At 41.0% G+C, this 22,373-nt stretch overlaps 1 protein-coding gene across 1 annotated transcript; it reads left to right on the plus strand.

Moving 5' to 3' along the window:
- Window positions 1–1,214: 1,214 nt before the first annotated feature.
- Window positions 1,215–2,257, plus strand: LOC147426549 (uncharacterized). Its single transcript, XM_086498398.1, has 3 exons — window positions 1,215–1,881; window positions 1,937–1,954; window positions 2,068–2,257. Exons 1-3 carry the CDS (start codon window positions 1,249–1,251, stop codon window positions 2,155–2,157), a joined length of 741 nt encoding a protein of 246 aa, XP_086354524.1. The 5' UTR covers window positions 1,215–1,248; the 3' UTR covers window positions 2,158–2,257.
- Window positions 2,258–22,373: the final 20,116 nt, after the last annotated feature.

A 22,373-nucleotide genomic window follows, 5' to 3' on the forward strand; every position in this document is an offset into this window, starting at 1 on the left:
GCTATTGAGAGTACGCTACACAGTCAGAGAGAGAGAGAGAGAGAGAGAGAGAGAGAGAGAGAGAGAGAGAGAGAGAGAGAGAGAGAGAGAGAGAGAGAGAAAAGCGAAATCCACCACTCAATCGAGCCCCAACTCTTCCCTTCTTCTCATTTGTACTCAGTCGAAGGCAAAATTGTCAACCCGACCTATGCACGTCACTGGTATTTATTTAAAGTAGCGGGTGAGAAAAAGCTGCGTGAAGAAAAGGTTGCTTGTTTTTTATTTTTTTAAATTGATTGGAGATCTACAGTCAGTCAGGAATGAGCCAAGTGGCTTAATACCCTGATCTTATTTGAAAATAGGAGCTTTGACTCACCAAGTAAATAAGTTTTTTAAATAAATTTTTTTGTTTTGGAGAATGGAGGTTGGGACCGCGACAGCAGCAACGTGGGTCTTCTTGCCATGCAGCTTCAACGTCCGGCCAGACGCGACTAACCAAACTCCGTCGTGGAGATGGCAAAAAGCAGCGGCCTGCAGCAGCTTAGACGTAGTGTGTGTGTGTGTGCGCGCGCACGAGGGCAATAGCTTAGGTAGCTCTCTCTCTCTCTCTCTCTCTCTCTCTCTCTCTCTCTCTCTCTCTCTCTCTCTCAGACGGCTCCGGTTAAATATCGGCCTGCTAGGCCGCGTGTAGGTGAGCGTGACTGGCCCAGCCGGTCACGTCACTTTTTTGGGGGGGGCAGCAAACTTTTTAAGGGTATCTACAAAATGCGCCACACCTTGTGCACATGCATGCACGTAGTGTAGTGGTTAAGGCAATGCTTTTGGGATGCGAGGTCAGGGGTTCGAGACTGCGCCTGAGCTCCGCATATTGACTTTTTGGTCAACGGTTGCCTAACGGTTACATTCGACCGGCAACCGGCATGCGTTGCTTTGCCACGAGGCCTAGCAGGCCGAAATATAACCAAAGCCCTCTCAGACACACACACACACACGCCCCCCTTCCAAGAGAGGTTTCTTCAAAATTAAAGCATTGTTGCATACTCTCTCTATTTATGTATGCTTGCTTGCTGCGCAGCCCTTAAACGGGTGAATTCGCTAAATTAGCAACTCTCTGCCTCTCTCTCTTACACACAGATATAGCTGATTCCGCCATAATTAACAGCCATTTTATAAAAAGAAATGAATTTTTATGAAGCCCGCTTAAATATTGCTCCCCGTGCACTATAAAAAGGTGACAAGCGAGAGCACGTACCAACTCAGCCACCTACTATGGCTAGCTTCAAGGAGATGATAGTGGTGATGGTGGTGGCATGCCTACCAATATTGTTTGCGGCGGACGAGGCACACGGCGCGTCGGCCTCATCGCGTCGACGATGGCTCCAGGCTGTTACTGCCGATGAGCATTTTAAGCCCAAGTTTCCTCCAAGCACCGGCAACGGCCATAGTCCTCCTGCAAGCAGTCCTCCAAGGAACAGTGGTAACAACAACCATAGCCCACCTTCTCATACTCCTCCAAGGAACAGTCCTCCAAGGAACAGTGGTAACAACAACCATAGCCCACCTTCTCATACTCCTCCAAGGAGCAGTGGCAACAACAACCATAGCCCTCCAAAGAGCAGTGGCAACAACCATAGCCCACCTTCTCATAGTTCCCCAAGGAGCAGTGGCAACAACCATAGCCCACCTTCTCACAGTCCTCCAAGAAGCGCTGGTAGCCCACCAAGGAACAACAACCATAGCCCACCCTCTCACAGTCCTCCAAGGAGCACGGGCAACAGCAACCATAGCCCACCCTCTCACAGTTCTCCAAGGAGCACTGGGAACAACAACCATAGCCCACCCTCTCACAGTCCTCCAAAGAGCACTAGCAACAACAACCATAGCCCACCAACTACTCACAGTGTCCCAATCGTTCCTCCAAGGGACACTGAACCATATAAGCCCTTTCCCAAAATAGGAGGCCCACCATATTGAGGTTCTCTCTCTCTCTCTCTCTCTCTCTCTCTCTCCCCATTTATTTCTTGGCAAATAATACAATTGGTGATGTTTCCCTCTAATCATGTATCCTCTTATTGCTAATTTGTGCAGGCTGTCTTTTTTTCAAAAATAATTTTGCTGAATGGTACAAACAAGCGTCGTCTCACATTTCCTTTGTGCTTCCTGGGAAAAAAAAGATAAAAAATATCCGAATTGTTTGTCCTTTCTTGATCTTCATCTTCATATGCCCAAATTGTACCCAAATTTTCTCATTCGGTATCAATATATCGTTTAAAGTCCAGAGTCTCTCTCTCTCTCTCTCTCTCTCTCTCTCTCGCTCTCGGGATAGTTTCCTACGACGTAAAAACTCTCTTCTTCTTCTTCTCTGTGGCAATAATTTGTTTAGCACAAACAATTTTGAATTTGCAACCCTTCTTCAAAGGCAAGTCGCTTGATTACCTTCATTGAAAGTTTACTTCATTAGAGAATTTCTCCCTTAACTGTTTGATATTTTACTGAACTTAATTTTAAATACTTGAGTGATCCACCCCAAGAGGAGGATGCACTTGAGTGTCCAAGGGCAAGAGCCTTAGCAAGGTGAGCACAAGCTATCTCTCTAGAGTGTGACCCAGTGGGGGATTTGAACCCACAACGTCCCGTAGGTTGAGAGGCCAAAGCGCCACACACACCACAAGAAGATTTGGAAATTTTCTAATGTAGAAAAACGGAGTCTTTTTTAGTGTTTTTCATACAATGAATAACATCATGAGCTTCTGCTCGAGAGGCACCACAATATACCTAGCTAGGTATGATTGGGGGCAGGGAACCACCGCCCCCCCCCCCCCCCCCCCCCCCCCCCCCCCCCCCCCCCCCCCCCCCCAAACCGGGCCGGCCAATCGTACCTAGCTAGGTATGAGTTGCCTGCCTCACAAAAGCTCATGATGTTGAGGTAAGTCACAATGTGGGAATTATTGTGAGAATTTGTCCAAAAAATTTTGTGCACACACTCAAGTAAAAATATGTTCCATTTCACAAATAGCCATGGTAGCTGACATGGACTATAGCGAGGTCCCCAAACAACGAGCAACTGTCAGCGAGCTACAAGATGAATGAGTAAAAAGAAAAGTTGCATTCTCTATACCGCTATGTGGTGATCAAGGGATCTACCTCAGGCTGTTTCATATCTATCGATTGTGTTGAAATGCCACTATCTAAGCTATGGTTAGTGAGACATTGCAAGTTCTCTATTCTAGCTTGCAATTGAAATGGCTGAGAGAAAATCATATACACCTCCAACAAAGAGGATATTGAGATCAAGGGATTAGAACACTTTTGTTGACTGCGTATGAGTCCCTCTTGATTAATTACAAGGGGATGATCATAAAGCACATCCCGTCCTATTAGGCTCACCTATTCCATCTTTGGATTTTACATTCATTAAACTTGGCTCTCGAATGGATATTTAATTTGGGAGCTTTCTCTCAATCATCTCCAGTACTACAATGCAGTAGATTGTAGTACTCAAGAAGAGTAATTTTTTTCATAAACAAGAGGCCTCTCTAAGCAGCTCTCATTAATTTGGGATATTTTGAGCAGCAATCATCTTCAAGCATAGTATCTTATAATGGTGTTTTCATAACATGAAGCCCAAATTTGATATGCTGACATAAATACTTGGGGATTTAATGTGTGTTTATACAGAGAAAACTTGTAGCGACCATTGTGTAATACATTTGATTTGTGTGGTAAGTGAACCACTAGACTAGAGCTTGGGCATGCCGCATTCCTTTTCAGAGGCATCATGACCGTATGCACTGCATGTATCTGTTCAAATTCAATCTCTTGTCATTCAAACTCATTTGAACCATTAAATCCACTGACAAACCTGACCGTAATTAAAAAAACACAATCATTTGAATATTGACATGTCAGCCCCCGCCCCCGTAATCCGCACTTTCAAGGACTAGTAATACTCTTTCAACTCAGGATTGAAAATGCGTTGAGGTGCTGACATGCAAGCCCTTGTAATTTTTTCTACAATCGGCGCTCCTCCCTACTACAGTAATACGTTTACTCTCATGCCCCCCCTCCCGCCATTAGCCATGTGGTCATCAATATTATGGGAATGGTCATTAAATGACCATTCCCTACCCCTTCAAGGAACAAGATAGATTTGTCATGGTGCAACCTCATCAGATCCATACAAGTATTGAAACTGCAACTTGCTTCGTTGAAACATATACGAGCTGTTTTGATTTGGCCTCAAGCACTTGATTGCACGCTCATCTAGTCCTCACAATTGCACTCGATTCATTGAATTGAAACTGTGGAAAAGGTAGTTGAAATAGCCCACGGTAACATGAGGTGTTATAGTCAACTCTCTCCATCATCTCTATGGTCTTCACCTCCACATCTTCTTAATCCTATCATCAATTAGGCATTCTTGAAAATTAGATTGGCGAGGAAGCCGAAAGATGTTGACCGTCTTAATACTACTCATTCGCACTAGGTTTTGACTCGTTGGCACATATTCATCTCACACTGTGTCTTCTTAACTCTCAAGATCTTACATTTGTAATTGTTGTACTTTGAAATCCTAGGATACCTTAGGAGCACTCGGTGTTGGTCTTTCCATCATTTGTAGCAGTCTCAATATGATGCAACTTGTTGAATTGGAACAGTGTTTTGTCATTCTCTGCGCTTCAAAATTTGCAACTTTGCTTTCTCCTGAGCTTCCATTCTGCTGCTTCATAAATCTTTTCAGCATTTTCGTGGATAATGGTAGATGATATTTTTTAAACCTGCAACCATTAATCCAGTTGGGCATCTCTTCTTCTTCTAATGTTGCAAGTTTTATGGCACCACTGGATGATATGTCACTAATCATAATAGATAGCACGTAGCTCCCTATAATCATCTATTCATTGCTAAGGTGGTTGGTTCAGATACAATATCTTTCTCTTTTTCTCTCGTTTGTGGATATTCTCTCACTAACTCTAGACTTTTGGATTGTCGACTTTGACATTGACAAGGGCACGCTTGTTAACCCATGATAACATTTTCCTTATTTGTAGTACATTTAGTCATGGGACGAACGGGCTTGTTGGTCCTATAGGTGCATGGTCATTGATTCGGTGATCGTCGATGAGAGGCACACCACAAACTTTATCAAATAAGGAACTAGTGATGACTGGTCAAATGTGGACACGTGCATGTAAACAAAATGTGGGCACTTATATGTGAACAAAATGGCCCACATAATAGACATTGAAACCTAGTTTTTAGGTCATTTTCAAAGGTATCAATGTAGAGTGCTCTTGGTCTCCTTATCTCTCCTCTCATCCTCTAGCTATCTGTTTGTGAGTGTGTGCGAGTGTGTGTGTGTGTGTGTGTGTGTGTGTGTGTGTGTGTGTGTGAGAGAGAGAGAGAGAGAGAGAGAGAGAGGGGGGGGGAGAGAGAGAGAGAGAGAGAGAGAGGGGGGGGGGGGGGGGGGGGGGGGGGGGGGGGGGGGGGGGGGGGGCGAGGGTGAATGGGTGATCGAGCATCAATGTCGGTAGGCAGCGGCAAGATGGTTGAGAAGTAGAGGCAAGCTCCCTCTGGTAGTACAATATTCCCTCCCAAATAGAAAACATAGTGAGATAAGTGACACACTGTCTACATCCGACGTTGAGCTTGTCTATAGGAAGGATGTGTGTTTGCACCCTTTGTGGCCTTCACATAACACATAGCAAGGCCCCTTGTAGTTGACAATTTTTATGCGGTTTCCAGGGAGCATGCGATATGTCAAGCCCTAAGTGTAGGCTATGTTGCTATTTTTGGAGATCATCTGTATTTTTGTGGAAAGGCTAAAATGGCCGTATGTGTTGTTTTTGAGGTTCTATGTCCACAGTTGTTGTTGCACACTATTCATTGTAGAAGCAGAAGAAGACAAGGTTTATATTTTTGTGATTATTTTAGTTCATTGTCTAAGGTAGATAGGAGAAGATAGAGTGTGAAATGATTTATTTTAGTTTATTAAAATCTTGTTTCATAATATCTTTTTTTGATTGGAGAATGTTTTAGAGTGTCTGTAAGTTTTTGATTGGGAGAAATCTTTTAACATAAAATTTAAAAATAATTTAGAAAATGCCACATGTGAGAGTGAGAAACGATTCTTTTTAAAGCAAGATTGAACTGTCTCAAAAGAAGAAAAACGACTCCAACAACTCTCTAGGTGGGTGGAAAAAAGAAAGCCCCAACAGCTCTCAGGCTGAGTCTCTAAATTTTATTTACATTTATATATATAGTGACTCTCGCTATTGCTCTCACTAAGTAGGAGGCCATTGAGGATGCTAGTCTCTAAATTACATATATATAAATATATATGTACATATATATATATATATATATATATATATATATATATAGATATCTATGTGTGTGTGTGTATGTATATGTATGTGTGTATGTGTATATATATATGTGTGTGTGTGTGTGTTTTTTATTTATTTGTGTATATATATCTATATACACACACACACACACACACACACACACACACACACACACACACACACACACACACACATATGTGTATGCATTTGTGTACATATTTGGAGACTATCATCCTCAATAGACTCCTCCTTAGTGAGAGCAATAGCAAGACTCACTAAGTATTGCTCTCTATATATATCACGCACGCGGCGTGTGTGTGTATGTATCTATATACATATGTGTGTCTATGTGTGTGTGTATGTATGTACCTATATATGATTGTGTGTCTATGCGTGTGTCTGTGTATGTATCTATCTATCTTTATACACACACACACACACACACACACACACACACACACACACACACACACACACACACACACACACACACACACACACACACACACACACACACACACACATGTATGTATGTATTTCTGTATATATTTAGAGACTATCATCCTCAATGGCCTCCTCCTTAGTGAGAGCAATAGCAAGAGTCGCAATATAATATATGTATCTGTGTGTGTGTGTGTGTGTGTACACACACACACACATATGTCTATGTATATATATGTTTGTATGTATATGTATATATGTATGTCCTCCGAAGGGTAAAGAGGGATGTGGGATAGAGAAAATACCTTTTCCTTTAAAATCCTTCCTCAATTTTGCACTTTCACCCTCACGCCTAGGTAAAAATTGCTTATTTTGGGGCTCGTGGGTATCATGGTTGGTCAAACATTTTTCCGTAAAGTGCATCGAGATATCCCAACTACATTGAGAGCACCAAGTAAAAAGAAAAAACCAAGAAAATCACAAAAAAAAACCAAGAAACAAAAAAACACCCAAATAGACTACAAACGTCTTGTGCTTGCCAACACTTATAGGACATTGAAGTCACGTGTATTTATGCTTCGGTCAAATGCTCAAATTTGATTAGCTAGAGAGTACTTCAATTTACATGGGTATTCAAAACATGTCTATCTTGGCCTCATAGCCTAGTGCAAGAGTATTTAGTTGCCTAATGGAAACATTTAGTAGAGCTACTCGATTTGAACTTGCCGATATTGAAGTAAATGAAGAGGACGTGGAGGTAGATTTACCTTTCACATCTCGTGTAGACCTTGCACTTTCTAAGAGTGTGAAAGTTTATATCTTACCCACTGTGTTTACTAAAGGCCCTACAAATCTATCACCACCTAAAGTTCTATTACCTGATGGTAGGAGTCTTGTAGAAGTGCAAGAAGTCTAACATTATATGCAAGTGGCTAGAGAGAAGGAATTTGAAAGATTACGCATGGTAGAAGAACACTCATAATGAAGGCAAAGGTCCCTATGACAACAACCATATTAGTCAAGCAATTGAGTTCTTCTGAATCAACAATCAGTAAAAGTCAAACCATTGGGAGCCAATGCATCCACTTCAAGGGAAACGTCTTGCACACCAATCCTAGGGGTATTTCTCAATGAAACTTGGGAGCATGACCTACAGACTGAAACTTTGACCAAACTATACACAGGCTGTACATACGATGTGGGTTGGTTAGGTGTTTTATAATCCACATCTAGTGCCACCAGTCTAGAGAAACAACAAAAGATGGTCTAAGATTTCATCCGTAGGATTATCCAGTTAGAGAGAAAAAACAAAGGAATCAACATGCCCTCAGGGGGATGTAGGATATTCTTGGATATGGGTATTGCCAAACAACCAGCCCTATCAAAAATAGAGACTCCTTTCCTTCATATTTTGTTTCACATAAAGTCTCAATGGACTTTGAGCGATACTTTTAGTTTCCCAGACCTAGCTCAATGTTTAGTTGGAGACCAGCCTACTCCAATGATGAGCATGATAAATAAGTACACTCTTGACCTTGATTGCTAGTATTGAACCTCTACCAAGTAGCGTAGGCCCTACAACAATACCTACAAGTGCGCATCAATCATATATACCTATTGCCAATGATGCTAATGTAGCTCCTGCACCCCCATTTTTTTAATGGCTTATGCTCGATGAGCACATTATCCAAGCTCTTATTTATGCCAATAATGTGATATTTTGCATTTGCTATGCCTAGCAATAATTGTGAAATTTGGACAACACCATGTGGCACAACACCGTACCAAGCATGGGACCGAAGGACCAGACGTATGCTAAGTCCAATGCCAATCCCCATTTCACATGTAGCTTTGAGAGCACCTACACCCACTATACCTAATCACCTAATTGATTTGGTACTATTTGCTCAAACTAGCGATTGATCTATTGTGGAGAATATATCTAGCATATCTAAGAGAGGTCCTAGAAGCAGGGAGGTACAAGTGGCCAATCTCACATAGAAATTAAATAGTGATGGAGATGCTAGACATCATATTGAGTTATTCGAGCACATATGTGATTCACTAGAAGAGAACACTGAGATACATAAGTGTAAGGCCTAATGTTTGACCCTAAGTGGGAAGGCTAGAGATTGGTATAGGACCGCGTTGAAGAGCTCACACATTACCCTACTCTTAGAAGATTGTTCTTGAAAGAGTATATTTGAGAGGGTGCGCTTTGGGGCATAGCATCTCAACTCCTAACAAGAGGAAGGGGACTCAATGAGATATTTTATTAGTCATTTGAAGTATTTAAAATTTTCTCGTCGTACTCCAAATGAACATTTCAACAATGACTAGCTGCTTGGAGAGAGAGAGAAAGTTTACATATAAGGGATATGAAAAATACCCCTTTAATGCACACAATATGGTAGTTTAACAAAGACAGAAGGCCATGCGTTATGACCAACTCAAGAAGAATATTTTTTTCATAAACAAGAGGCCTCTCTAAGCAGCTCTCATTAATTTGGGATATTTTGAGCAGCAATCATCTTCAAGCATAGTATCTTATAATGGTGTTTTCATAATATGAAGCCCAATTTTGGTATGGTGACATAAACACTTGGGGATTTAATGTGTGCTTATACAGGGAAACTTGTAGCGACCATTGTGTAATACATTTGATTTGTGTGGCAAGCAAGCCACTAGACTAGAGCTTGGGCATGCCACAACATTCCTTTTCACTGCATGTATCTGTTCAAATTCAATCTCTTGTCATTCAAACTAATTTGCACCATTAAATCCAGTGACATTCCTACCGTAATAAAAAAACACAATCATTTGAATATTGACAGGTCAACCCCCATAATCAGCACTTTCAAGGACTAGTAATACTCTTTCAACTCAGCATTGAAAATGCATTGAGGTGCTGACATGCAAGCCCTAGTAATTTTTGCGACAATCGGTGCTCCTCCCCACTAGAGTAATATGTTTACTCTTTGGAACCCCTCCACTTGGTTGGGAATGGTCATTTGATGACCATTCTTATAATATTAACTCCCATCATGCCCCCTCCTCCCCCCCCCCCCCCCCCCCACCATTAGCATGTGGTCATCAATATTATGGGAATGGTCATTAAATGGCCATTCCCTACCCCTTCAAGGAACAACATAGATTTGTCATGTTGCAACCTCATCAGATCGATACAAGTACTGAAAGTGTAAATTGCATCGTTGAAACATATACGGGCTGTTTTGATTTGGCCTCAAGCACTTGATTGCACGCTCATCTAGTCCTCACAATTGCAGAAGATTCATCCAATCAAAACTGTAGAAAAGGTAATTGAAATAGCCCATGTTAACATGAGGTGTTATAGTCAACTCTCTCCATCATCTCAATGGTATTCACCTCCACATCTTCTTCACCCTATCATCAGTTAGGCATTCTTGAAAATTAGATTGGCGAGGATGCCGAAAGATGTTGACCATCTTAATAGTACTCATTCGCACCAGGTTTTGACTCGTTGGCACATATTCATCTCACGCTGGGTCTTCTTAACTCTCAAGATATTACTTTTGTAATTGTTGCACTTTGAAATCCTAGGAGATCTTAGGAGCACTCGGTGTTGGTCTTTGCATCATTTGTAGCAGTCTCAATCTGATACAACTTGTTGAATTGGAGCAGTATTTTGTAATTCTCTACGCTTTAAAATTTGGAACTTTGCTTTATCCTGAGTGTTTCGCTTCCATTCTACTGCTTTACAAATCTTTTTCAGCATTTTTGTGGCTAATAGTAGATGATATTTTCGTAACCTGTAACCATTAATCCAGTTGGGCATCTCTTCTTCCTCTAATGTTGCAAGTTTTATGACACCAGTGGATGATATGTCACTAATCACAATAGATAGAAGGTAGCTCCCTATAATCATCTATTCATTGCTAAGCTGGTTGGCTCAGATAAAATATCTTTCTCTTTTTCTCTCCTTTGTAAATATTCTCTCACTAACTCTAGACTTTTTGGATTGTCGACTTTGACATTGACAAGGGCACACTTGTTAACCCATGACAACATTTTCCTTATCTGTAGTATTTTTAGTTATGGGACGGACGGGCTTGTTGGTCCTGTAGGTGCATGGTCGTTGATTCGGTGATCGTTGATGAGAGGCACACCAAAAACTAAATCAAATAAAGAATTAGTGATGACTTGCCATATGTGGACACCTGCATGTAAACAAAACGTGGGCTCTTATATGTGAACATAATGGCCCACATAAAAGACATTGTAACCTGGTCATTGTCAAAGGTAATAACGTAGAGTGCTCTTGGTCTCCTTATCTCTCCTCTCATCCTCTAGTTTCTAGGTTATTTTCAAAGGTATCAATGTAGAGTGCTCTTGTCTCTTTATCTCTCTTCTCATCCTCTAGCTATCTGTGTGTGTGTGTGTGTGTGTGTGTGTGTGTGTGTGTGTGAGAGAGAGAGAGAGAGAGAGAGAGAGAGAGAGAGAGAGAGAGAGAGAGAGAGAGAGAGAGAGAGAGAGAGAGAGAGAGAGGGAGAGAGGGTGCATGGGTGATCGAGCATCAGTGTTGGTAGGCAGTGGCAAGATGGTTGAAGCAATAGAGGCAAGCTCCCTCTTATAGTACAATATTCCCTCCCAAATAGCAAACACAGTGAGATGAGTGACACATTGTCTACATCTGACATTGAGCTTGTCTATAGGAAGGATGTGTGTTTGCACCCTTTGTGGCTTGCACGCAACACATAGAAAGGCCCCCTGTAGTTGACATTTTTTATTGGTTTCCAAGGAGCATGCGATATGTCAATCCCTAAGTGTAGGCTATGTTGCCATTTTTGGAGATCACCTGTATTTTTGTAGAAAAGGCTAAAATGGCCGTATGTGTTGTTTTTGAGGTTCTATGTCCACAATTGTTGTTGCACACTATTCCTTGTAGAAGCAGAAGAAGTCAAGGTTTATATTTTTGTGTTTAATTTTTGGTTCATTGTCTAAGGTAGATAGGAGTAGATAGAGTATGAAAAAATGATTATTTTCGCTTATTAGAATCTTGTTCTATAATATCTGTTTTTGATTGGAGAATGTTTTAGTGTGTCTGTAGTTTTTTGAGGGGGGGAGATCTTTAAAATTAAAATTTAAAAATAATTAGAAAATGCCACATGTGAGAGTGAGAAAAGATTCTTTTTAAAGCAAGATTGAATTGGCTCAAAAGAAGAAAAACGCCTCCAACAACTCCCCAAGTGGGTGGAAAAAAGAAAACCCCAATAGCCCTCAGACTCAATCTCTTTCTTTTATTTAAATTTATATATATTTAGAGACTGTCATCCTCAATGGCCTCCTACTTAGTGAGAGCAATAGAGAGAGTCATTATATATATATATATATATATATATATATATATATATATATATATATATATATGCATGTATGTATATATATATATATATGTATATCTATGTGTGTGTGTATGTATGTATCTATATATGTGTGTGTGTGTGTATGTATTTTTTGTGTATATATATCTATATATATATACAGAAACACACACACACACACACACACACACACACACACACACACACACACACACACACACACACACACACACACACACACACACACACACACACACACACACACACACACACACACACACATATGTATGTATGTATTTGTGTACATATTTAGAGACTATCATCCTTAATAGACCAATAGCAAGAGTCACTAAGTATTGCTCTATATATATGGCGCACGCACGTGTGTGTGTATGTGTATCTATATATGTATGTGTGTCTATGTGTGTGTGTGTATGTATGTATGTATGTATATATATATGAATGTGTGCCTATGCCTGTGTGTGTGTGTGTATGTATGTATGTACTTGTGTATATGTTTAGAGACTATCATCCTCAATGGACTCCTCCTTAGTGAGAGCAATAGCGAGAGTCACACTATAATATATGTATTTGTGTGTGTGTGTGTGTGTGTGTGAGTGTATGTGTGCGTGTATGTATTTGTGTATATATATCTATATATATACATACATACACACACACACACACACACACACATATGTGTATGCATATATGTATACATATTTATATATGTATGTCCTACAAAGGGTAAAGAGGGATGTGGGATAGAGGAAAGACCTTTTCCTCTAAAATCCTTCCTCAATTTTGCACTTTCACCCTCACGCCGAGGTAAAAATTGCTTAATTTTGGGGCCCATGGGTATCATGGTTGGTCAAACATTGTGCCGTAAAGTGCATCGAGATCTCCCAATTGCATTGAGAGCAAGAAGAAAAAAGAAAAACCAAGAAAACCACAAACAAAACCAAGAAACAAAAAACACCCAAACAGATGCCAAACATCTAGTGCTTGCCAACACTTATAGGACGCTGAAGTCACATGTATTTATGCTCTGTTTAAGTGCTCAAATTTGAATAGCTAGAGGGTCCTTCAATTTACATGGGTATTCAAAACATGTCTATCTTGGCCTCATAGTCTAGTGCAAGAGTATTTAGTTGCCTATTGGAAACATTTAGTAGAGCTACTTGATTTGAACTTGCTTCTATTGAAGTAAATGAAGAGGATGTGGAGGTAGATTTACCTTTCACATCTCATGTTGACCCTACACTTTCATAGAGTGTCAATGTGTATATGTTACCCACTGTGTTTATTAAAGGCCCTACAAAGCTATCACCACCTAAAGTTCTATTACCTAATGGCAGGAGTCTTGTAGAAGTGCAAGAAGTCTAGCATTATATGCAAGTGGCTAGAGAGAAGGAATTTGAAAGCTTACGCATGGTAGAAGAACACTCAGAATGAAGGCAAAGGTCCCTATGACAACAACCATATTAGTCAAGCTATCGAGTTCTTCTGAATCAACAATCAGTAAGAGTGAAACCATTGGGTGCCATGCATCCACTTCAAGGGAAACGTCTTGCACACCAATCCTAGGGGTATTTCTCAATGAAACTTGGGAGCATGACCTACAGACTGAAACTTTGACCAAACTATACACGGGCTGTACATACGATGTGGGTTGGTTAGGTGTTTTATAATCCACATCTAGTGCCACCAATCTAGAGATACAACAAAAGATAGTCTAAGATTTCATCCATAGGATTATCCAGTTAGAGAGGAAAAACAAAGGAATCAACATGCTCTTAGTGGGACGTAGGATATTCTTGGATATGGGCAATGTCAAACAACAAGCCCTATAAAAAATAAAGAGTCCTTTCCTTCATATTTTGTTTCACGTAGAGTCTCAATGCAGTTTGAGCAATACTTTTAGTTTCCCAGACCTAGCTCAATGTTTAGTTGGAGACCAGTCTACTCCAATGATGAGCATGATAAATAAGTACACTCTTGACCTTGATTGCTAGTATTGAACCTCTACCTAGTAGCGTAGGGCCTACAACAATACCTACAAGTGTGCATCAATCATATATATATATACCTATTGCCAATGATGCTCATGTAGCTCCTACACCCCCATTTTTTTAACTGCTTACTCTCGATGATCACATTATCCAAGATCTTATTTATGCCAATAATATCAATTTTGCATTTGCTATGCCTAGGGCCATAATTGTGAAATTTGGACAACACCATGTGGCACAACACCGTACCAAGCATGGGACCAAAAGACCACATGTATGCTAAGTCCAATGCCAACCCCCATTTCACATGTAGCTTTGAGAGCACCTACACCCACTATACCTACTCACCTAATTGATTTGGTACTATTTTCTCAAACTAGCAATCGATCTATTGTGGAGAATATATCTAACATATCTAAGACAAATCCTAGAAGCAGGGAGGTACAAGTGGCCAATCGCACATGGAAATTCAATAGTGATGGAGATGCTAGAAATGATATTGAGTTAGTTGAGCACGTATGTGATTCACTAGAAGAGCACACTGAGATACATAAGTGTAAGGCCTAAAGTGTGACCTAAGTAGGAAGGCTAGAGATTGGTATAGGACCTTACGCATTGAAGAGCGCATACATTACCCTACTCTTAGGAGATTGTTCTTGAAAAAATGTATTTGAGAGGGTGCACTTTGGGGCATAGCATCTCAACTCCAAACAAGAGAAAGGGGAGTCAATGAGATATTTTATTAGTCATTTGAAGCATTTGAAATTTTCTCGTCGTACTCCAAATGAGCATTTCAACAATGACTAGCTGCTTGGAGAGAGAGACAAAATTTACGTATAAGGGATATGAATAATACCCCTTGAATGCACACAATATGATAGTTTCACAAAGACAGAAAGCCATGCATTATGACCAACTCAAGAAGAATATTTTTTTTCATAAACAAGAGGCCTCTCTAAGCAACTCTCATTCATTTTGGATATTTTGAGCAACAATCATCTTCAAGCATAGTATCTAATAATGGTGTTTTCATAACATGAAGCCCAATTTTGGTATGTGACATAAACACTTGGGGATTTAATGTGTGTTTACACAGGGAAACTTGTAGCGACCATTGTGTAATACATTTGATTTGTGTGGCAAGCGAGCCATTAGACTAGCGCTTGGGCATGCCGCATTCCTTTTCAGAGGCATCATGATCGTATGCACTGCATGTATCTGTTCAAATTCAATCTCTTGTCATTTAAACTCATTTGCACCATTAAATCCATTGACATTCCTGACCATTATAAAAAAACACAATCATTTGAATATTGACACGTCAGCCCCCATAATCCACACTTTCAAGGACTAGTAATACTTTCAACTGAGCATTGAAAATGCGTTGAGGTGCTGACATGCAAGCCCTTGTAATATTTGTGACAATCAGTGCTCCTCCCCACTAGAGTAATATGTTTACTCTTTGGCCCCCCTCCACTTGGTTGGGAATGGTAATTTGATGACCATTCTTAAAATATTAACTCCCATCATGCCCCCCCCCCCCCCCCCCCCCCCCCCCCCCGCCCCCTCCCCTCCCCTCTCGCCATTACCCATGTGGTCATCAATATTATGGGAATGGTCATTAAATAGGCATTGCCTACCCCTTCAAGGAACAAGATAGATTTGTCATGTTGCAACCTCATCGTATCCATAGAAGTATTGAAACTCCAACTTGGTTCGTTGAAACATACAGGGGCTGTTTTGATTTGGCTCAAGCACTTGATTGCACGCTCATCTAGTCCTCACAATTGCATTAGATTCATCGAAGCGAAAGTCTAGAAAAGGTAATTGAAATAGCCCATGTTAACATGAGGTGTTATAGTAAACTCTCTCCACCATCTCTATGGTCTTCACCTCCACATCCCCACCACATCTTCTTCACCCTATCATCAATTAGGCATATGTATATATGTATGTCCTATGAAGGGTAAAGAGGGATGTGGGATAGAGGAAAGACCTTTTCCTCTAAAATCCTACCTCAATTTTGCACTTTCACCCTCACGCCTAGGTAAAAATTGCTTATTTTGGGGCCCATGGGTATCATGGTTGGTCAAACATTGTGCCGTAAAGTGCATCGAGATCTCCCAATTGCGTTGAGAGCATCAAGAAAAAAAAAACCCCAAGAAAACCACAAACAAAACCAAGAAACAAAAAACACCCAAATAGATGCCAAACATCTAGTGCTTGCCAACACTTATAGGACGCTGAAGTCACATGTATTTATGCTCTGTTTAAGTGCTCAAATGTGAATAGCTAGAGAGTACTTCAATTTTCATGGGTATTTAAAACATGTCTATCTTGGCCTCATAGTCTAGTGCAAGAGTATTTAGTTGCCTATTGGAAACATTTAGTAGAGCTACTTGATTTGAACTTGCTTCTATTGAAGTAAATGAAGAGGATGTGGAGGTAGATTTACCTTTCACATCTCATGTAGACCCTGCACTTTCTTAGAGTGTCAATGTGTATATCTTACCCACTATGTTTACTAAAGGCCCTACAAAGCTATCACCACCTAAAGTTCTATTACTTGATGGTAGGAGTCTTGTAGAAGTGCAAGAAGTCTAACATTATATGCAAGTGGCTAGAGAGAAGGAATTTGAAATCTTATGCATGGTAGAAGAACAATCAGAATGAAGGCAAAGGTCCCTATGACAACAACCATATTAGTCAAGCAATCGAGTTCTTCTGAAGCAACAACCAGTAAGAGTCAAACCATTGGGAGCCAATGCGACCACTTCAAGGGAAACATCTTGCACACCAATCCTAGGGGTATTTCTCAACGAAACTTGGGAGCATGACCTACATACTGAAACTTTGACCAAACTATACACGGGTTGTACATACCATGTGGGTTGGTTAGGTGTTTTACAATTTACATCTAGTGCCACCAATCTAGAGAAACAACAAAAGATGGTCTAAGATTTCATCCATAGGGTTATCGAGTTAGAGAGGAAAAACAAAGCAATCAACATGCCCTTAGCGGGACTTAGGATATTCTCGGATATGGGCAATTTCAAACAACAAGCCCTATAAAAAATATATACTCCTTTCCTTCATATTTTGTTTCAGAAAAAGTCTCAATGCAGTTTGAGCAATACTTTTAGTTTCCCAGACTTAGCTCAATGTTCAGTTGGAGACCAGCCTACTCCTATGATGAGCATGATAAAAAGTACACTCTTGACCTTGATTGCTAGTATTGAACCTCTACCTAGTAGCATAGGGCCTACAACAATACCTACAAGTGTGCTTTAATCATATATACCTATTGCCAATGATGCTCATGTAGCTCCTACACCCCCATTTTTTCAATGGATTATGCTCCATGATCACATTATCCAAGCTCTTATTTATGCCAATAATCAATAACATGTCATATTTTTCATTTTCTATACATAGGGCCATAATTGTGAAATTTGGACAACACCATGTGGCACAACACCGTACCAAGCATGGGACCGAAGGACCAGACGTATGCTAAGTCCAATGCCAATCCCCATTTCACATGTAGCTTTGAGAGCACCTACACCCACTATACCTACTCATCTAATTGATTTGGTTCTATTTGCTCAAACTAGCAATCGATCTATTGTGGAGAAGATATCTAGCATATCTAAGAGAGAGCGTAGCAGCAGGGAGGTACAAGTGGCCAATCTCACATAGAAATTCAATAGTGATGGAGATGCTAGAAATCATATTGAGTTATTCAAGCATGTATGTCATTCACTACAAGAGCACACTGAGATACATAAGTGTAAGGCCTAAAGTTTGAACCTAAGTGGGAAGGCTAGAGATTGGTATAGGACCTTAAGCGTGGAGGAGCGCACAAATTACCCTTCTCTTAAAAGATTGTTCTTGAAAGAGTATATTTGAGAGGGTGCGCTTTGGGACATAACATCTCAACTCCAAAAAAGAGGAAGGGGAGTCAATGAGATATTTTATTAGTCATTTGAAGCATTTGAAATTTTATCATCGTACTCCAAATGAGAATTTCAACAATGACTAGCTGCTTGGATAGATTCATTAGAGGGTTGTGACATGAGGATGTCTACAATGACCTAGTCATTATAGGTAATCCGGTTAGAAGAAAATTAAATGAATGCAAGAGAAAGGGTGTCTTTTGAATTGAAGTGTGCCAGCTCATAAGAATTTGAGCATGAGCTAATGACAATAAAGCCTATCCTTAAAGAGAAAAATATATTTGAGATGACTTTGGAAGATCTCACCAAGGCTGTTTAAGAAAGCCTTAGGGATAATTGTATTCCACACTCATTCCACAAAACAATCGTATGTATCCAAGAAGGGATCAACAATGGTGCTCAGTTTTCTTGGGTCCACATAGCACTAGTAAATGCCCAACCTTTAGAGTAAATCTAGTCCTCACAATTGCACTAGATTCATCAAATCAAAACTGTAGAAAAGGTAATTGAAATAGCCCACGTTAACATGCGGTGTTATAGTCAACTCTCTTCATCATCTCTATGGTCTTCACCTCCACATCTTCTTCACCCTATCATCAGTTAGGCATATGTATATATGTATGTCCTACGAAGGGTAAAGAGGGGTGTGGGATAGAGAAAAGACCTTTTTCTCTAAAATCCTTCCTCAGTTTTGCACTTTCACCTCATCACGCTGTGAGCGGGATGAAAACACACACAGCGCCTCTATAACGACCCGAAACACACTCTTGGAATGACACACACACACACACACACACACACACACACACTCTATGGGGCACCACTCGGCTTACACAACACACCTGGCCGAGACAGGGAGCACACCTCTGGAGTGAGAGGAGAGAGACTATCCAGTTGCCCACTCCACACAGACACACACAAACACACACCCAAAAAACTCAGCTCAAAAGAGGAGAATTTCTGATGTTTAGATACAATTGAGCTTGGGCCAACACCAATGGGGCAAATAGCTCACACAATATTGAAGAAATACACCAGATACAACCACAAAGTTAAGCAGAGGCTTCACTCACTGGAGAAGATTACACAGAAAAAAAACAGAAAAAGAGTGAGGAATTTGGCAAAATGGACAGCTCCATCGCGTCCGGAACGGCCCAAAACCCCAATCTACAATGTCAAAGTGCTCAAATCCGACCTCGAATGAGCATTTTACGGCCAAACAAGCTCCAAAATGAGCAAAAACACACCTGCGGCTGTTCCTCCTCTCTTCTGCACGTTTTTTCTGGTCTTCTCTCTGTTTTTTTAGTTCCCACACTAAGCTTTATTACTTGGGCACCATTGGCCTTTTAGATGACCTCAAACGGACCCCGAACAGGCCAAAAACTGACCTCGCAGTGCATAGTTGTCACCTTTTTGCATCATTCGCACACCTGGCACTCATCTTTTTTCCAATAATGCATCTTGCCACCACGTGAAGTGGCCCCAAAAAGTTGTCCTAATGATGACCTTTCTGCATCCGTCCTCATCCGCGTGCAAATATTGGCCTCGTTCGCCCTCCTGACGCCACTAGATGCCATCTGATGCACCTGCTGACCTCATGTCGTCGGCCCGCGGATAGCTTCCTCGAGAATTTTTACGCGCTACCAACTCCTCCTTATTGTAGAAAAAACACACTAGTACTGATAATAGTGAAAATCGCAGCACTATGTATACCTTGTCCTACCTGTACACACGTGGGCCCCACGTAACCACCTGGCTCTGAAAAATGGGCAATTATTTATTTGATGCACCATGCATGTATATGTACATATGCGCAATCCCTTGCTCCAAAAAACTCCTGACATAATTTGCCCATCCCCTAGCCTGCTAGATCATTCATGATCAGCAGCAGCAAAGAGAGATATGAGACTCGCCGCATCACAGGTCTCCTCATCCCTTACCAACACTGCTTGATCCACAGACAACTTATCTTGCTCCACCATCATCAATCTAGCATGATACAATTTAAGACGCAATCCATTTACCCTTGACTTATGTAGAACACCATCCAGGTTAGCCAGCTGATATGTGCCATTTGGAAAACACTCCACTACCTTGAAAGGGCCTTTCCACTTAATTTGAAACTTCTTTTGGAAGGTGTTGTCCAGCTTACTATTGTAGCGTAAAACCAAGTCATGTTTCTTGATACCCTTACTTTTGACCTGTTCATTTGTCTTTGCCAAAGCCTTATCCTGCATCTGCCCATAATGCTCCAATGCGCTCATCCTATCCAACTGGACCTCTTGTAACTGCAAGAGCCTCTCTTTGAATGCATCACTAGGCGGCCCAAGCAACTTCTCTAACATTTTGACTGCAGGCAACTCTACCTCCACAGGCAATAGTGCTTCCTTTCCATACACCAAATGAAATGGAGTAAACCCTATACCTGTCTTCACCGAAGTACGGTAAGCCCATAATGCACTAGGCAATTCCAAATCCCAATTCTTTCCTTGGTGCTCTGTCACTTTAGAAATAATTTGTACCAACTCACCATTGAATCTTTCATTTAAGCCAGTACACTGCGGGTAATAAGGAGTGGTATGCTGGTGCCTAATCTTCATCTTTGTGCATAAGAAGTCTAGCAGTTTAGCTCTAAATCCTGGCCCCCTATCTGAAAGTAGCTGTAATGGCACCCCAAACTTACAACATATTTCATCATACACAAATTTTGCCACATCCTTTGCAGTGATCTGTTTTACTGCTATAGCCTCTGCCCATCTAGAGAGATAGTGCACTGCCGTCAAGATATAGCTTTTGCCCCTGCTTGTGATAGGTAACGGGCCTATTGCATCAATCCCCCACTTTTCAAACACATCAAACTCCATAATGGTTTTTCGTAGCTCTGGCTTCAACACTCTCTTCCCAAATGCTTGACACCTATTGCAAGACCTACACCAATGGTGAACATCCTTGTGCAAACTAGGCCATACATACCCCTCTTGCAAAATCTTATGCAAGGTGATCTTTAGAGCAAAATGGCCACCACATGCGCCTTCATGATTCTCTTCCAACATTCTGTAAAGCTCCTCCCGCCAAGGTACACGTCTCAACACGAGATCAGCCCCTTTCATGTATAAGACATCACCAATCAATTTGTACTTGTATGCTCTACGCACAAAGCCATACTTTTTAGACTTCTGAATCTCCTTTGGAATGATTCTAGTTAGCAAAAACTCTTCTTCTTGAGCCGAACTTTCCCGGCCGTGATAAAGAGGTAAAGTGGTCCTCAACACAAATAGCTCCCCAATCATACCTTGAGCTGCTTCATGTGCCTCTCCATTTAGAGCACGTTCAATATGTCTGATGCTCCATGCTTCAAACTTTTTTAGCAGACCTTTAATTCTGAAACACATTTCCTTCAATGCGGTGTTCTTGCTCTTCCACACACCCAGCACTTGCTTCACAACTAACAAGGCATCACCTTTTATGCTCAACCTTCTAACCCCATGCTTCAAACAAATGTGTAATCCAGCTTCCAATGTAACATATTCAGCCTCATTGTTACTATACGCATCCAATTTGAACCCTCTCTTGCATACTAGCTTCCCCTCTGGATCATAAAGTGCTATACCCCCTGAAGCCGCATCATGGCTCTTTCTGTATGAGCCATCAAAGAACAACACATGTGCATTGCTAATATGTGGCACTTCTTCAACTACCTTTCTCACCACCTCTTCCTTAACAATAAGGGGATTCTCCTTGTAGGTCAACAAATCAGCTAGGGTAGCCCTTGTACTGTCTTCCACTAGAAAAGAGAACTCGAACTCTTGCAGCTCAATTACCCATTTCTTCACCACATTTGACATGTTAGTGCCATTAATTAACTGTGGCAAAAAATCATAGCTCGTCAAGAAAACAAAAGGTCGTGGTAGCAAGTAATGACGAAATCGTCGACAAGCAAATATTACACTGGCTATCACTAGCTCTACTTCTGAGAACTTTCTCTCCACTACGGACTTCACTCGGCTTGCACAATACACTGGCCTCATATAATGGCTGCCCTTCCCCTTTTGCAATAGCATGGCTCTAATGGCATCATCCCCTACTGATGGATTTACATAAAAAACTTTCTCCCAATCAGGAGCCTGCATGGCTGACAACCCCCCTAACACCTCTTTCACCTCTTGAAACAATTCTTCACACTTGTCATCCCATTGCAATGGATCATGCTTTGCCACTTGCTGTAATGGATAAAGAAGCTGCGAAGACAATGGAATAAACCGTGCCATGTAC

The sequence above is a fragment of the Adiantum capillus-veneris genome, chromosome 24 (assembly GCF_014529385.1).
Source record: "Adiantum capillus-veneris isolate H3 chromosome 24, ASM1452938v2, whole genome shotgun sequence".
NCBI lineage: Eukaryota > Viridiplantae > Streptophyta > Polypodiopsida > Polypodiales > Pteridaceae > Adiantum > Adiantum capillus-veneris.